The 19,265-nt window shown below is 31.8% G+C and overlaps 1 protein-coding gene across 2 annotated transcripts in view; it reads left to right on the top strand.

Annotated features, from left to right (window-relative positions):
• The window catches only part of CSMD3 (CUB and Sushi multiple domains 3), a 1,270,863-nt gene that overhangs the window by 531,840 nt on the left and 719,758 nt on the right, over window positions 1-19,265 (top strand). For both annotated transcript variants that reach the window (XM_047842282.1, XM_047842281.1), the window contains 2 exons: window positions 8,267-8,344; window positions 16,105-16,192. In XM_047842282.1, the coding sequence (XP_047698238.1) occupies window positions 8,267-8,344; window positions 16,105-16,192 (166 nt within the window). The remainder of the gene's footprint in view (window positions 1-8,266; window positions 8,345-16,104; window positions 16,193-19,265) is intronic.

Below are 19,265 nucleotides of genomic sequence, written 5' to 3'. Positions count from 1 at the left end.
CTTCACCATTGCTGACCCACTGGGATGACTGGAGGGAGATGTTGGACAGAGATACATATATCAGACTAGTATTAAAAAACTAGTGACCTTCAGTTAAGGATCCTAGTCAACTCCAGTCAAATTAATGGTGAGAGACCCTGCAGAATAAACCTGATCTAACTTTCTTCCGTCCCTCCATCCTGCTGGAATACTCCAGAAGATAAGAGCGTCTGTTGATGCAAGCCAATGCGTCACAAAGTTAAACGCGTGTAAGAGTCATCGGGGAATCTTATTAAACCATAAATTCTAGCTCAGTAGGTCAAGGGTAAGGCTGGGTAATTTGCTTTTGTAATAAGGCTCTAGTTAATGCCAGCACTGCTAGACGATGCCCCAATTTGTGTGGCAGGGTGTAGCCTATTCAGATCGATCTTTGGCACAAAAAACAAGGAAGAGGATAGAACTGGAAAGGCATGTAGATAATATACAACATGGATGGGTGATGACCAGTTGTTTGCTTCCTTAACATCATTTCTTTAGCAGAATAACTCTGCATCAAATACAACTCCTCCAGCCCATCTTTGCTTGTTTTAGGCAGATTCCAGGTAGCGATACCAAGGCTTCCAGTAAAGAAGTTAGATAAAATATAATAATCTGAAATCAGAGAGATGAGGAAATATTGTTACCGATTAAAGTAATATTGTTACCGGTTTCAAATACTGGATTTTTTACTTGAAATTATTCACTGCACTAGTGATATTTGTAGTGGAAGAATATATACCACTGCTTCAGTCTGAAGATATTCATTAACTGTGGTCATTATTATTCAAACAGTTGCTTTTTTCCCAATTAGTTTCTTATTGGAAGGCATTGTAGTATACATAAGTGATCTGTGCTGTTAAGTGTAAAACAAATATGGGACACAAAATTACTTTATTTTGTATAAGAAAAAGTGTTTTTTTATAAACCTGCAGATATATATATATATATGTATATATATATATATACATATATATATATATATATGTTTTTGTTGATATTATTTGAGAAGTTTTGCCTAATCTTTGTATTTCTTAAGGCATCCCTTTGCAAACCAGGGCTATCCTAACCGTCCCACTAAAAAAAAAAAGTTATTTTTTTCATGTTAATACTTTTAGTTATATTATCCTTAATAAAGTGAATTTATGAAAAGAGAACAGAAATTACAAACAAAGCAACTAGAAACTCATTTCTATTCAAAGAATATATCCAAAAAAAGGGGGGGGCTAGTTAAATGAATGGAGTGGATCTTAATATTTAATTGTAGGACTAAAGATAATAAAAATTTCATTTGAAACTATCAAAAAAAAGATGAAAACAAAGGTTGAGACAGTTTTAAAACTGTTAAAAATGTCTGTGAACTCACCATTGGTGAGTCTTCTCATAGGGTGACTTTTATTATGCCAGTTATAAGAATCCCTAAAGAGAATATAAAAAATTCCACATTTCTTTTATAATGCTGGCATTTTACAGCATACCATAACTGTAAGACCTGTTACGCCAGGCAATGCGGATGTGTCTGCTGGTATCTATACCAGTGTTTTGGATTCCTGAATTTGTTCCATTTCTGGGAGAGAAGAAAGCCCATATCAAATTTTAGAGTCCTTATCCAGTAATTAGTTGTGTCATTTTCTTCAACCAATTATTTAGTCCATCCAGTGTATCAAGTAAAAAGCAACAAAACTAATTTAAGTCAGAAGACCTGTGAAAATTAGCAAATTGCTTTTATAAAGTACGATGTGTCTTTTCCACTCTGGTCACTCTGTTTAATTTTCCAACTAAAAAAAAATTACACTTTTTTTCTCAATCTGAAATGATTGAAAAATAAGATTTCAAATATCTAAGGTCTAGGTTGATCTCATTAAAACTTTTAGACTTATAGCTTAAGAATCTTTTTTTTTTTTGTAAAAGTGAAAATGAAATGGGCCTGTCACAAGGATACCTTAAATATGCTGAATTAGTATACCTGTGTTTATAAAAACGAGTATGATCATATATCTAGGGATGTGTCCATATATTTTTTATTAAATTTACTCTTTTGGTTAAAGGATGTAGGGAGATACACAACTAACAATTTAAGTTAGAAATCCAGGGAAAGTAGATGATTTAACTTAAACATATGTACCTACCATGTCCATACAGTGAAAAAGACATAACACAGAATAGTTATTTATTTATTTTTTAAGAATATTGCAGCCCCAATTGTATTAGCCTCTGAAACTGATTAGTTCTTAGCATTATAACTGGCAATAACAATAATAAAAATAACTAACATTTGTTAAACTCTTGCTATGTTCCAATACTTGAAATTTGTTGTAGAATTTAAGCATAGTGGTACAATATATAATTGTAAATTTTCTTTCAACTAAAAATTGGGCAACACATAAATTTATATTTATACACTTTATATGCAGGATAAAGTGCTAGCCATAAGTTAGCGGAGTAGCAAAAATCAAAGTTTAGGGATTTAGAAAATTGGAGTGTCTGAACCATATTTATTCCTAGTAATTTTAAAAGGGATAATATGGTAGATTTATAGATTTACTATATATATATATATATATATATATATATATATATATATATATATATATATAGTTTCTTACTAAATTTAATCCAGATCCATCACTTTAAATTTGAAAACAGTTTGAATCTTGCATATGCTTAATACATAAGTCTCTATAAATGAGTTTTTAAGTGCGTTTGAACACAGTTACATCACTGCCTTTTTCATCAAGTGGTGGCCAGTATTATTTCTCTTCTTTTAAATTATTGTGAAGTAAAATCCTTTTTACAAAGATTCATAAGCAACTTACTAATATGTTGCTGAATTTTCTATTATGCCTTTATAGTGTATAATCCAGAAACATGACCTAATTGCAAAATACCTCTAATTTCTATAGAAATATTTATCATGCAAAATTATTTTTGCAGAAATTTGTATCCACTGGTAAGTCTTACATGAAAGATGGTAAAGGAGACACTGCAAGAATACTACCTGGTGTCAGTATAGTGTCCCCATCTTTCTTCTTCCAAGGATAAAGTGGAAGGAATGACCAATTAGCAGCCGTCATGCTAAATAAGTTGACATTAGAGGATTTAGAAAAAAAGGTGTTAAATTTCAATGTTGCATGGAGCCACCATTCACTTTTAAACAATGTATTCTCTTAACGTAGTTTAGTACTTGTATAATCTCTGAATATATTTTGAATTTGGGGATAGAATTGAGAATACATCAGTCTTTCCTTCTCCCTTTGGTCCAAATTCTTCACCTAGATAAATGAATGAATCTCTTTAAAATGAATAGAGAAGTTAAACCACTTGTCCCCTGTGTTTTGGGACTAGAACACAGGTCTCCCGACACCTAGCCGCATGGGAGAAATGCCACAAATAACACACCATTCTTTAACGTTCAGTTGATCTGTGATTAAATTCCTAGCCGATGATTGGTTATATTTCTTAGTACTGATGGAAATGAATCTACTCTCAATAGTGATATGTGCTATATTCTCTAAATCAGACACCCCATACATATTAGGGTGTTTTTAAATGTTTTTATTTATTTTTGCGAGAGAGCAGGGGAGGGGCAGAGAGAGAAGGAGACTAAGAATTTGAAGTAGGCTCCAGGCTCTGAGCTGTCAGCACAGAGCCCACCATAGGGCTTGAATCCATGAACCAAGAGATCATGACCTGAGCCAAAGTCGGATGTGTGATGGACCCTTAATAACCAGGCACCCCTTAATAACCAAAATAAAACCCAAAGGAATTTTATTAGTGTAGTTTATTTATTGAGTGTAAAGATAAAAATAGGATTGTAATTAATTCAAGATAATTAAAATTTTATACCCCACATAGAAACCATGATATCAAACACAGAACAAAAGCAGATGTATTATCGTACATTTGAAAAGTTAAGATGAAGCAAAAGTAACTCCGCCTTCCCTCCACCCCCACCCCACCAAATCAATAAGATAAAAATACCTTACTTTATCAAAATAAACGCTACAAATTTGGATGTTTACAATAATAAACAATATTGCATTGTTTCATTTTTATTATTGTGTTAGAATATAACCTCGGTAGAAAATGAAAGATAACACTTAATAAGTAATGCAATTGTTGTTTTACTAGAATCCCATAGAAATCTAGAATAGATTTTTCCAATGAAAAACTGTTCTCCATAATACTAAACATGTCTGTTTTTTCTTTTTCAAAGGTAAAAAAGTTCTGCAAAATTGCATATTGTCTATATGTAGCAATGAAATAGAATTTTAAAATATGGCTATAAAATTATAGGTATATGACTTTTGAGATTATGTAATGAGGAGTTTGTTAATTTTCAATTAAGAAATTTGAGGCCAGGAGATGTTTTATGATTGTAAATTTTAGAAGCATAGTGACAGAACAGTTAAAGATCATCTTTTCCAAACCTCCAACTAATGGTTGAATTCCCTCTATCACATCTGTGTGATATGGTGAATTTTCTAACATTAAACACTGGCACCAGCATGAAATCTACTACCTTCCAATTGATTTTCTGCTAGTAATACCACATGTTCTCAGTTTACACTAGTAAAGATTCTCTAACATAAAAGTAAAGTCATAGGCATGTTACAAACACGCACGCGCGCGCGCACACACACAACACGTACACACACACACACACACACACACACACACACATTAATGTTTGAACAAAATCAAATTCTTTATCCATGTATATGTATATATGGTTAATGTTAATAATAGGCATTGAAATCTAAATTAATGAAATAATTTCAAATAAGTAACTTCAGCTGATTAACATGGACGTTACATGACTTTTAAGAAACATCAATCACCATTTTTAGGTAATTTTTAAAATGCATTTTAGAATTCAGATTGATTTTGAAGATGATAGAACAATAATAGATCTCAAAAATACTGCAGTGTTAATCCCCTACAGTGGTTTATATAACAAAGATTTACAGACACACAAAATGATTTTTCTTGTGTTCAGAGCTTACAACTTAAAAAAAAAGTGAATTTGATTGTTGCCCTAATATCTTCCTTTCTGCCAGAGTTTGTTTATATTTTAGAATATTTCCATTATGCTTAAGTCAAACCAAACAAGCAATAAATAAAAATGACCAAAAATGGCTTAGCATGTGAAGACAGAAGAAAACAAAGGAAATAGATATTTGTGCACATGTCTACATGTCTTGCATTTAATGACATTTTTAATAAAAGTATTAGAACATACATAGTTATTATGGATTTAAACATAGCTTTATACATGAAAATACTTCTACTTGAATATTCATTCATTTTTCACTTTCCCCCTTCTCATTTATGATTAATAAAAGAAATACTCTCGACAAAATGTCTTTGGTTAAATGAGCCAGGATTGGCAACACTGCAGGTATTCATTCAATCACACACTCATAGAAGTTCCACGTTTCAGTCTTTGAGAAGCTCAGAGTACAGTGAAAGGAATGGCCACAAACAACATGGCATAATTTAACATTTTCTTAACTTGCATAAAAGCCCACAACATATTTTAATATATCTCTATGATAAAATAAATTTTAAGTGCTCATTCCTGAAATACACCTGTTGAAAAGATCAGGTCAATTTCATGATAAGTTGTATTTACTTAGAAGCACTCATTGCTTAATAGTATGTTATTATTTCATACATATACCTGGGAATGCATAATAAAATGCACATTTTATGGCATATACTTGAGATTTAACATTTCATCAATATATAATTTAGAAGAGGGTTTTTGCAGTTGGTACTTGAAATATTTGTCCTTTCAGTTTATTTATAAAGTGATATATATATTATATTCTTTTACTTGAAATCATAAAAAAAAAACAAAGTATGTGTTTGTTGTTTAACTTTAAATTTTTTTGGTGGGTTTAAATTTTCTGTTATTTTCCATTCTTTTTTTCTTCTAAAACGGATATTCTCCTGGCCTTCCATCTTCTGCATCTGTATTACATTGTAATATGTTTTTAAAAGATGGACTGTTTTCTTCAATTTAAAATGAAAAATGAGTTGTTGGTTTTTTTTTTTGTTAAATAGTAATAAAGCTAGGTCCCCTTAGAGCCAGAAAACTAGAACTCCTTGGTCTGAGGTGATGCTTTCTTAGATACACATTTTTCCTGACTTCACCCAACCGAATAATCACCTTAAGCACCCCTCATAAACCTTCACACACACACACACACACACACACACACACACACACACACACACACACAAACACACACATACACAAACACACACACAAACACACACACACTCTACCACTGTAGTTTTCAAAGTTCTTCAGTCCCAGTTACACGTTATAGAAGTGATCTTTTTTCATCCTCTGAACTGTCTTCAATTTTCGCCTCTGGGTTTACAATTGTTTCATATATTTATCTTTATTTCTCAAAGAATTCCAGATTTTGTGTGAAAATTCTCATGAAATCTTCAGACTCAACTGCAGTTGTCGAAGTCAAATGTTATAGTGCAGAGGAAGGTAGAGTTAGAATTCCTACTTACAATTCGTGTTTGGATTGGGATTATCCAGAAATATGCCTCAAAACACATAATGCCCATTTTATTAAGAAGAATTTTAAGAAAACAGGAAAATTCACAAGTGGGAGAGCTAAATTTAGAGCAGTTGAATACTCCAGTAGAATTAACCTCTGGCTCACCATGGGGATGGAGGTGTAGAAAAGAATTACAACAGAAGCACGATTTGAGAGAGAGAGGTGGTTATTTCTTTTTTCTGATAAGAATCTCAGAACTGTCAAATGGCTGAGCTGTCATCTACCCCTAGCTTCTTATTTTAAGAGAAGAGACTGAGGTAAAAAGATTCTTGTCCAAAATCACACAACTAATAATTTGCTAAGAATCAGGTCTCAAATCTTGCTTTACTGGCCATTTCCTTATTTTTTATAACAGTGTGTATAGATAGTCCATAACTATATATTCCAGTAACTCATCAGACCCTATCTCTACCTTTCTAATTTTGAGGAAATAAATCACCTTAAAATGTTTCAAAACCAATAAAATACTCATGATTTGAACTAAGTGGGTAAAATAGCAGATAAGAATTTGTGAAATGGTTGTTTTAAACCATCTAACAAAAGTCAGTTTTCCTTCTTTTCAATCCATGGCATGAACAAAACCTAGTTGCCTGATGTAATAATCCCTAGCCTATAAATCTTATAGAAAGCAATATGTAAAAATTTCTAAATTATAATTGAAGAAGTTAAATATATACCTTGCATTCTTATTCATGCTGGTTTTTTTTAAAGAATTGATATTTAAATATTAGATCAGGTTGCATAACTTTTTTTTCATGGGTGGGGTTTCAATTAAATAGATTTCCTTTATTTCACTTGGTGTCATTGTTTATGACTTAAAAAGTACATAGAAACTATAGTGAATCTAGTAATTTATTCTTAAAAGACTAATATTTCTTTTCCTTCATTCAAAATACTTGAAAAAATGTTTTTAAAATATATCAGTTACTTCATTGAATTTATCTTTTAAGTAAATCTAGTCATGTCTATTTTAGTACAATACACAGGAAATATACCAGCCCCCTATGATATTGGCTTTCAATATCATAATATCAAAAACAATAGCAATATTTCAGATGAACTCCAAATAGAGCTAGTTCACATTTATAAATTTTATAGTTGTGGATGGGCATCAATCATAATGTTAAGGCAATGATTATGAAAGAAAATGGTTATTGGCAGAAATACTATAATATATTTTAAGTTTTTTCAATTATACCATTTTCTTAAATGTATCCTAATATTCCACTTAAGCTAAATTACCTAAAAAATATATTAGTTTAAGAACCAAGTTCATTAAATCTTTCAAACTTTTATAATATCTCAGTATTTTTATTTTCCTAGTTTAATTTTTCCATAAAATTTGATGGATTGAAGTTATAATAAACTGGTAGTATTTTGCTCTCCTATAAAAACTTGCATAGTATTTAAAAACCTATCTACCCATATATCCAGGATTTTCCCTATAGAACACTTAAACTCTTTCTGTACTGCTTGGTATTTTACTACTCAGTGATTATATTGCTGTATTTTCTTTTTTTTTTTTTTTTCTTCTGGGTACCCTATGTCAGGCTTAAGAAAGCAGTTTCTTTAACTTGGATAATTCAATGCTAACAAAATTTGTTAACTTGAATTTTATTTTAAAATTGTATATCCTGATACATGTTTTTGTTTGTTTTCTTAACTAGTGAAAAAGGCCATAGATTTTAAATCTAGAGGATTTAAATTGTTTCCAGGGAAAGACAACAGCAACAAGTTTTCTATCTGTGAGTGTACTCCTTTTTTGTTACTTTCTCTAGTGCAAGAGTGAAGTTTGTGGTGTCTGTGTTGTTTGTGTGTGTTCTTTTAAAATGTTTGTGTATTTACCAAATTAACTGCATTAATACCTATATAACATGCATGATTATTATTCAATATTTTCTTGTATTTAAATGTGTACTGAGTTAATGGATTGATGTGGGGAGCTCCCAAGCTGGCGCTGTTTCAGATGTAAAAAAATTCTTTGAGCTAGTATGTTGATAGCATTCTAGTTTTGTAATTCTAGGATGTGAGATTAAAAAAAATAGTGAAAGTTTTTAAATTGGTGATTTCTTATAAGGATTTTTGTTTGACATAATTATTTTTCTAGGGAAAAATTTTCTTTTAATGGTAATTTTTCATTTAAGAGAAAAATATATCCTCAATTTAAATTAAGTTATCCACACCCTTTAAGTCAACTCTTTTGTAAATTAATTAGTTGACTATAGAATTAACTTTTACTTTCTCTTGAAAATAACAAGGTGGCCTGAAATACACTTATTTATGTGTTGCCTTATACACAATTTTGCTTAACATTCGGAGATTTAGGGGTGGCTAGGTGGCTCAGTCACTTAAGAGTTGGGCTTTTGACTTCAGCTCAGGTCATGATCTCACAGTTGGCGAGCTCTAGCCCCACATCAGGCTCTGTGTGGAGGGTGCAGAGACTGCTTGGGATTCCTTCTTCCTCTCTTTCTGCCCCTCCCCAACTTGCTTCTCTATCACTCTCTCAAAATAAATAAAAATAAACTTAAAAAAAATTCATGGATTTATAGATCATCTGAAGTTCATCCTTGAATCTCAAATTAAGAATCACTGAATTAGGACAATCATATATATTACTATAAACAAAATTTTTTTTGGATTTGTATTATAAATCAATAGCAGTTTGAAAAAATTTTCTACCTTATCGTGCATATATATATATATATATATATATATATATATATATGTGTGTGTGTGTGTATACACACACACACACATATATATATATATAATTTTGAAAGAAACCATTCATGACACATATGACTTCTCTAATGATACATTGATAGTTAATAAGATTATTAAAATAACATATGTTATATTTTAACAGGAATATATTTTAGCATTATTATTTTATTCAGTTCCAATTAATCTGATGAAATGAGTTTATAGCTATTTCTTTAACAATGATTGTTCATTATGGTTATATCAGAAAAGGATTTTATCTTCATGCTTAATGACTTGTATATATAACGGTAAATGACAGAATTTGAGCAATTACATCAATTATCAAAAAAACTCAGAGCCTGTATGTGATCAAACATTTTAAAGTGTAATAATTTTAAAATGTGATTTTACATTTTGTTAGATTTGAGAATACTAAGCCAAAAATAGCAGATATAAGTAGGAAATCATTGATCAAATTAGATTACATTTTACAAAGCACTAAATAATTTATTACAAAGTATTTAGCTATATAATTATAATTTCTTATTCTATTTTGGGGGGTTAAAAACATATCTACCCATTTCAGGGAAATAAATAGTGTTAGAGTAATTTTTCATATATTAATTGTTAAAAACATTTTGGAAAGGCATTTTTCCTACAATACGACATATAAATGGAAAGAAGTTATTAGATGAATATTCTGACCTACCAAATTTCATCATGTCAATATGAAATAAAAGTTAAGTCTTTGCAGACTTAAATAGTAGGTTTACTACCTTTTTTCTAATGTTTTGGCCAGTATATTTGTTTTGGAATTCTAAGTAGAATTATAAATTCTGCTGGTTCACCCTTTCCTCCTTTTGGCTATACAAATGTTATGTGCTGCATACTCCGAGCTTTCAGATGTCCTGGGAAATTCAGACAGGGTAGGGGAAGAGAGAAGGAAGGTGAGAGAATTCAAAGCATGCTCTGTGCTGTCAGTGTGGAGTCTGACATGGGGCTCCAATCCACAGACCATGAGATCATGGCCTGAACTGAAATCCAGTCAGATGCCCGACCAGCTGCGCCACCAAGGTACCCCAGAGAAAAAAACCTAATTCTTTTAAAAATATTTTATTTAAAGAATATTGGTTTTAAAATTGGGAGAAGAAAAGTTAATGAGGAAAAAAAAAAGTTAATCGTGAAGCAATAAATGTTAATTTATTTCATAATTTTAAAGCATAACTTGCATTTATCTATTATATTTTATGTAAAAGATAAAAAATATTGTGATTTTTTACATTTTTTAAAATAATCACAATCAAATAAAAACAAATTATGTATTGCCAATTTCTTATAGTCACAAAATAATACATCAGCATTATATGACATTTCATTTCAGTGCATTTTTTTCAAATAGCTCCTAACTAATATCAAAACTACATTCTCTATGGTTGTTTATAGAAAAGGATTATATTGTTTTAATTTTTGTCATTATTATTTAGTGGTTAACAAGTAAGCATTTGGGTCTTCATCTCTCTGATATAATTTATTCAACACAGGGCCAAATAATTTAAAAAAAAGGGCCAAATAATTAAAAAATTTTTTTTTACATTCATTCATTTTTGAGAGACAGAGAAAGGCAGAGCACAAGCAGGGGAGGAGCAGAGAGAGAGGGAGACACAGAATGAGAAACAGGCTTCAGGCTCTGAGCTGTCAGCACAGAACCCGACGCGGGCTCCAACTCATGAGCTGTGAGATCATGACCTGAGCCGAAGTCAGACGCCTAACCGACTGAGCCACCCAGACGCCCCATGGGCCAAATAATTTTTAAAGGAGACAATTTTTATCTCCTATAAACCTTTCAAATGAAAAAAAATAACAAAAAAGCTTGTGTGTATGTATGGGTTTTTTTTTTTTTTTAAACAGTCCATTCTGTTACTGGAACTGCCAGAAGTGAGCATAAGCGAGGAGGACTGATCTATACACATTGCCAAAGCACGTCTTCCCACAGTAGTGCCTTTAAAATTTAACTAAGAAACAAATTAATAACAGATTCAGAAAACGGCAGTAGTGTTCATGGGGAGCATTTGGGTGTTTAAATGCTAACTTAGATTCTTATTCCAAATTAATATCCAAACTCCAAAACCTCTATCCATCCCTTGTTGTTTCCCTTGTTTTTTCACCCAAAAGGGTAGGTTTGTCGGCAAATGGAAAACAAATTGATTTTTTTTAATTTTAAAGGTAAAGACATGTTTTTGTATTTTAAAATGTTGCACTTAATGAACTAGTAGTGTTACTAACTTTTCTACTAGTTCTTCTAAAGTATTAAGATGGAATTATGAAGAGACTCTAAGCTTCTCATAATGTATAATTATTTTATTTTATCTTCAAATCCATACTTTCATTCATTTCATGTTATTTATTCATTCTACAATTCTGTGTGAGCTATTTCTCCAAGGTAGCACCATGCTATACTAAGAAGGTAAAAGAGTGAATAAAATATAGTCTCAGCTGGCAAGGATCCAACATTTTATTGGGAAGCTAAATGAGTTAAGAGTCAACTCTTTGTAGGTTATATAGTAGTATAAACTAACATTCTGTCAACATCCATGATGGTTTATTTCAGAACAAGATCTAAAACACTGTATTTTACAAGGTGGAATAAAATTTTAAAATCTAATATAAAAAAAAAGAGTCTAAGAAAAGTGGCAATGTAACCAGCTGTGTGAGGTGACATAGAGGTAACTTCTATATAGAATCTATTTGTTTTTATTTTTGGAGTAAATTCTGTGTGATATAAAATCAGAATCTCAGAAATAAATTGCTTATAAAAAATTACCCTAAAGATTGTAGGGAAGAGTAAATGAGTTGATACATGTAAAAGATGTAGAATATTTCGTGACATGCTGGCTATTATAATTTTATGTTGGCTAAGTTTATGTTTTTAAGTTCAAACATGGAATATTGTGGTAAATTAATTAAGATTACTGTAGCCTATTTATGAACCCATATAAACCTGTAAACCCATAACTTCAGTATTATGAGAAATTACAATCCATTTGGTTTTTTTTAATCTGTAAAACTTGCCCTCTCCTCTTTTATCCACTTTTGTGTGTGACAAAGAACTCATGTTGCATTAATAATAATAATAATAATAATAATATTAATAGGTATAATAAATATCCTTAAAGATCAGAGAAAAAAGATTATTCCCTATAGCGATACTCTTTTCAAGAGGCAACACCCTGTCCATGTAATTAAACTATTTAAAAATGTTTATTTATTTATATTTGAGAGAGAGTGAGAGAAAGAGTGTGAGCAGGGAAGGGGCACAGAGAGAGAGAGAGAGAATCCTAAGCAGGCTTAGTGCTCTCAGTGCAGAGCCTGACACGGGGCTCAGTCCCAAGAACCGTGAGATCATGACCTGAGCTGACATCAAGAGATGGACGCTCAACCGACTGAGCCACCCAGGTGCCCCATACTTAAACGCTTAAAGAGCACTCCTGTTCTTACCATTCTGTGAATTACTGCTCACATTTAAAGAAGTAAACAGGACAGATCTGTCCAATTGCTTAAATAGCATTATGTAGAAAAAGCAACTTTTGAATAAAAACTACTACATTTGAATGTCTTGGTATAACTAGCTGTGGGCAATTATGAAATATCTATATTGCAGAGAAATAAGATGTTATACACTTTGTTCTTTATTTTTTAGTTTAAATGTTTTAAAGAGTATTAAATACATGTATCATGCAGAAGCTCTCCCGTTATCTTTACATTTTAAATTGGAAAGTCTTTCCCCTATTGCAGATAATCAAAAACAGTGGTTTAAAGGATACTTCCAAATAAACTGAATGAATGAATGAATGAATGAATGAATAAATAAATAAATAAATAAATACATGAATTAATTAACTGAAATGGTAAAAAGTATGTATGTACACTGCATCTTAAGATAAAACATTTGGTAAAGAGGATTGAATTTAATTAGTGATGCCATTTTGCCTTAGTGAGATTTCTGGACAGGATGGAGGGCTTTGGGTTTAACAATAGAAGTTTTGAATGAATATGCCAAGGTTTAAACCTAGATTAAGGCACTAACTAACAGATATGACTTTGGAAACATTTTTAACCTCTCCCTGCCATAGTTTCCTCACCTGTAGGAAGTGTGTAATAATAGTAACTACCCTTTAGATTGTTGTGAATATTAAATGAGTTGATAAATGATGTAGAATAGTTCCTGACACAGTACCCTGTTAAGCATTAGCTACTATTTAAATTTATATTAACACAGGCTTATATTTTGAGGTAATAATGATGAAATGTAAAAATGAATTAAAAAATTTTTTATTTTCTAATAATGTATTCATAGATCACTTCTAAATTAACTTGTAATCTGTGTTATACATTGGATTGTAATAAAGTAGGTAAGCCCAGTTGATGCCATTCCTTTCTTTATATCTATTCCATGTCAAAAAGCCACATTTAAATAACATAAACCCCGACCTTTTCAAAAGCTATTTTAAGATAAGAGAGTGCTTCCAATAGAAAATACTTGATTCATTGAAAACAATACAGCAGATATTGTTGTTAATTAAACTACTAGGGCATATTTACTCAGAGGTTATTAACACCTATCTAGCATTGTGGGTGTATTTAAAATAATTGTTTTCCCCTTATCTTTATCAAGTATATAATCTCTTTGTATGTATGACTAAGGAATGGGAAACTACTAATCTATAACACGATAAATAATTTAAAAACTGAACATAAAATTTCTGATGTTATGTAATTTGAAGGACTAGAATAATCTGGAAAAATTAGGGATTGTATTTTGCAAAAAGTGGGACTTGGGCTGAGTCTAAAAACTAGACAGAATTTTAATAGCTAGGGAGGAAGAAAGGGAAAACATGGAGACTTGGAGAAAATATAAATAAAGCATGGGGTGAACATGGCTAACTAGTAAAATTGCAGAATGATTTAGAAACCTTTGGATTGAGTTATGGAAGCATCTTGGTGACTAGTGGGAAATAAAACTGATATAGTAGAAATCTCAAATCATAGGAGATTAGAACATTAATAAAAACTGTTTGAGGAAGTTTAGTCCTCCTCTAGTACTCAAGGTGGATTGGAGGTGAATGATAATGGAGTGTACAAAAGCATCAGTGATTAGATTGGATCTGAGCATGCACAAGAGGTAACGCTAGATATTTTGGTGGAGTCACTTAGGAGATCATTGAAGGAGGAAGAATGAGCTTGGGGAAAAAATGATGAAACCATGTATTGGAACTTGTTAGCAAAGAGGTAATTTTTCAAGCCATGAGTGAAATATAAAATGTAGAGAACCATGGCCAATGCCTTTGAATTTGTCCACTAGAAAGTAAGAGAGTCGTCTAAAGTAAGAGAGTGATCAAAAATAAGGGAATGATAAAAAAAAAGTAAAAGGGAATGAAATAGCAAGCAGACCAAAAAAAGTAAAACTATCACATATTTTGCAGGGATCAGTGAATATGTAATAAAGTTGTCAATAAGGATATTGGCTGGGGATATTTAGGAAAGTGATTTTTACAGAATGAAAGACACAAATGGAAAATTTCTATCTAATTGGGAATATGACAATTTTACCAGAGCTATGACTGTTGGGACATTATCTGATAGTTATCTTGTTATCTGATAAATCAGTTTGAACATATTGATCAATCGGAACTAAATGATGCTGGAGACCAGTAGGTCTCAACACTGACTTTACATTAGAATCACCTTAAGGATTACTGAAAACCAAACCAGGGAAAAAACTGATGCCCAGGGTCCTACCCTAGAGTAATTGTGTTAGCATATCTAAAGGTAGAAATAAGCATCTTCATCCCTAAAGAAATGTCCACAAGTGGTTTGGATCCACAGCGTAGGTCGAGAACCGTTGTAAAATTTTGCTTTTTTGTCTCTGTGGAATCTCCACTCAGGTGCTATTCTTTCCTCAAAATGCAGAGAAGCTGATAAAGAACAAAGTAGCAGTTATTCTCTAGTTCATTACAAGATTGAATTTATGAAACAATATCACTCACATATTTCAAAACTATCAGGTTTAAAACTTGTTTGCATTAAGATATCTGTCTTGGGGATTTGGTTACCCCTTGTGATCACACTCATTGAAAATATTAAGAAATCTTTCAATAATTGAGTGTTCTGGATAAAGTGCTGAGAATGTGTATGATGGCTAGTGAAACATAATCATGTAAATGGCTAGAGGGTAAAGCCATTATTTGGTTTTCAGCAGTATGTCATAATTTAGGGACATGCCTGGTAATTAGAACCATAGTTTTACTTTAACATTGGCAGGACACACTGCTTTGGTATATATCAGATAAGAAGTGCTAATAATCTTCAACTTTTCCCATAGGGTCTTATTTTCCTATTGCAACTTAAAAATAGTAGGTACCCAAATGACACAATTATAAGTGTTAGTGACTTCTTTGCTGCCAATAATTAGTGGAAACTCTGGCACTAACACCCTGGGAATGAATTCATTCCCAAAGACTTCACAATTTGATAGTAATTAAAAATAAAGTGTTAACTATTAATGTGTTACTATTTAGAATAGTATGCCATTGAAGTTGAACATGAAACTTATAGGCTCACTAAGAGAAAAAATGCTTTGTCTTTATTACTAGGTTATAAATTTATATTCCACATTTATATATATAAACTACAGTGATTATTTAAAATACAAGAATATGTTTTATGTAAATTTTTCAATTAACATTTTTCTTGATTTTTCTATTCATACGTGTTTTGATTCTTTTGTTTTCTTCTGTTGTTACAGTAAATGAGGGAGGTATCAAAACAGCATCCAATTTATGCCCAGATCCAGGAGAACCAGAAAATGGGAAGAGAGTTGGATCAGATTTTAGGTAATATTTTATGTTATTTATTTCATTATTTTGTTGAAGTTTGTTTAATTTAAAATTAAAGAATAATACTATGGAGTTGAAGACTGGGTGATTGAAAACAATGGTAGCTGGATCTTATTTGTTACTATTAATATTCCATTACTTTAAAGTGTCTAATTACATACCAACTTTATTAGGGTACTTTCCTGGAGTTAAACAGTTAATTTCTCGTCATGTAGTAAGTGAACAATCATGGGCTTTAGATTTGAAAGACATGAGTTAGAATTCAAATTCTGCTTAATGGCTGTCTGATCTTGAGTAAGTCATTGAATTCTGTCTGCCTGAGTTTCCTGTTCTGTAACATGTAAATCGAACCTACCACATATAATGGTGAGTTTCAGATGAGGTATTGCCATGCTGTCGTGGTTTGTGAGTTCAAGCCTCACAATGGGCTCACTGCTGTCAGTGCAGAGACCACTCTGGGTCCTCTGTCCTCTTCTCTCTCTGTTTTCCTCCCCACTCTAACACACTCTTTCTACTTCTTTCTCAAAAATAAATAAACATTTAAAAAAATAAGGTACTGTCTATGAAATCTTCCTGCAAATATTCTATAAACATAAGTATTTTTCAGAAGTATCCATAAATGAATATGTTTTGTCTCCGTCTTAAAATTAGTATTTATTTTACTAATTCAAAATTAAGTTACTAACAACCAAGAGAATGAAAGTAGTATACTGTGGTAGACATTAATTTGCATAAGTATCAAATAATATTTTTAAAAAATCTTGAAATTTTAGTAGTCCTCTGATTGTAGCATTTTATAAATAAAAGATACCAAAAATCCTGTAAAACATTAAATGATAATTTAACTAACATTCACAAATACTTATTTTTACAAAATATCCATGAGACATATGGGGGAAAGGAAGGAGAAAAAAATAGTTTCAAACATAGAGGGAGGCAAACTGTAAGAAACTTAGAACAAACGTAGAGTTGAGGGAGCTTGGGGGGTGAAGAGAATGGGTAATGGGCATTGAGGAGGGCACTTGTTGGGTTGAGCCCTGGGTGTTGTATGTAAGTGATGAAACATGGGAATCTACTCCCCAAAATAATTTATTGTCAAATCAGCTAACATACAGTATATACAGTATACTCAGTATATACAAGACTACACTGTATATACTGTATGTTAGCTGATTTGACAATAAATTATATTTAGTAAAAAAATATTGGTCATGACCATAATTATAACTACCACACACTTACAATTTTTACTTCTGTATATTATTTGTATAAAGGACAAATGATACTCTAAAGAATATCCCTGCAGGGGTTTGTGGGGGAGATCATTCTTAGAATAGAGATTTATGGAAATTTTGTCCCTGTGGATCTTTCAAGATGACTTAAAATTACATTTTGCTATACATGTAGAAGAAAAGATAATATATGATTTCACATTAATACAATTGTAATTTTCTAAAAGAAATACAGAACTTAATTTACTCAGCCCCATAATTAATATAAATGATAATGTTTGAAGAAAAACACGAGAGAAATTTAAAAGATCTGAGATCTAGTCAAACTCTAATCTTAATAAATTGATTTTGGGGCGCCTGGGTGGTGCAGTCGGTTAAGCGTCCGACTTCAGCCAGGTCATGATCTCGCGGTCTGTGAGTTCGAGCCCCGCGTCAGGCTCTGGGCTGATGGTTCAGAGCCTGGAGCCTGTTTCCGATTCTGTGTCTCCCTCTCTCTCTGCCCCTCCCCTGTTCATGCTCTGTCTCTCTGTCCCAAAAATAAATAAACGTTGAAAAAAAAATTTAATAAATTGATTTTATTAAAAATCAACTGAATTTCTCAGCCTCAATAATTAAAAGTGATATTTTATAGACTACAAAATGATAAGCAACTTTCTGTTTTTACATGTCTTCTTTATTTATTATAAAATCTTATATGGTATTTATTATTTTATCCCCACTTTACAAATGAGAAAACTAAAGCCCTGTTTACACAGCAGATAATTTGATGGAACTGAAATTTGAACTTATTATTTCCTGATTCCAGAGTCTGACCATTTAGTCCATATATTACATTAGGCTTTGAAGTCAAACTAACTTCATTTGAATTCCATTCTTGCCATAAACTACTTGTGTTCTCTAAGAGCTTATTTCCAAAGATCTAAAAATGAGAATAGTACTTACTTCATTGGCTGAGGAAATTACATGAGAGGATTTATGCATGTAGTAATTATACAGCTTGAGACAAAATAAATATTCAATTGGGGCACTTGGGTAGCTGAGTTGTGTCTGACTCTTGTTTTAGCCTTAGGTCATGATCTCACAGTCATGAGTTGGAGACCCTTGTAGTACTCTACACTGAGTGTGGAGCCTGCTTGGGATTCTTTCCCCTCCTCTCTCTGCCCCTCCCCTGCGTGCTCTTTCTCTCTCTCTCAAAATAAATAAATAAACATTTAGAAAAATAAGTATTCAGGGGCAACTGGGTGGCTCAGTCAGTTAAGTGGACGACTTTGGCTCAGGTCATGATCTCACAGTTTGTTGAGTTCGAGAACTGCGTAGGGCTCTGTGCTGACAGCTCAGGGCCTGGAGCCTGCTTTGGATTGTGTGTGCCTCTCTCTCTCTGCCCCACGCCGCTCACACTCTGTGTGTGTCTCTCTCTCTCTCAAAAATAAATAAACATTAAAAGTTTTTAAAGGAATATTCAATTAATGCTAGTGACTATTATAGTATGATATGATTTGCAGAATAATTATTAGTATGAATATTTACTTGGTCCCACTTTTTGCAAAAATTTCTGGTTTTATTGGAAATAGACTAATATAGTGATTTAAATTACCTTCAAGTGTAGAGGATTACAGTTATAAAATTACTTTGTAATCATATTCTAAGCACCATGATAGATGTTAGGCATCAAGAGGACCATAGTCAGACTAAAATATAGTATAATCATTATAATTTAGGGATGTGTGGTGGCTGGAACTAGAGGGTATTACACTAAATGAAATAAAGAAATACAAATATATGATTTCACTCACGTGGAATTTAAGAAACATGGTAGACGAAGATAGGGGAAATGAAGC

This window comes from Prionailurus viverrinus, chromosome F2 (genome assembly GCF_022837055.1).
Source record: "Prionailurus viverrinus isolate Anna chromosome F2, UM_Priviv_1.0, whole genome shotgun sequence".
NCBI classification, from domain to species: Eukaryota; Metazoa; Chordata; class Mammalia; order Carnivora; family Felidae; genus Prionailurus; species Prionailurus viverrinus.
Note: the sequence above shows the minus strand (reverse complement) of the source record. Positions and strands in the feature narration are given on the sequence as shown.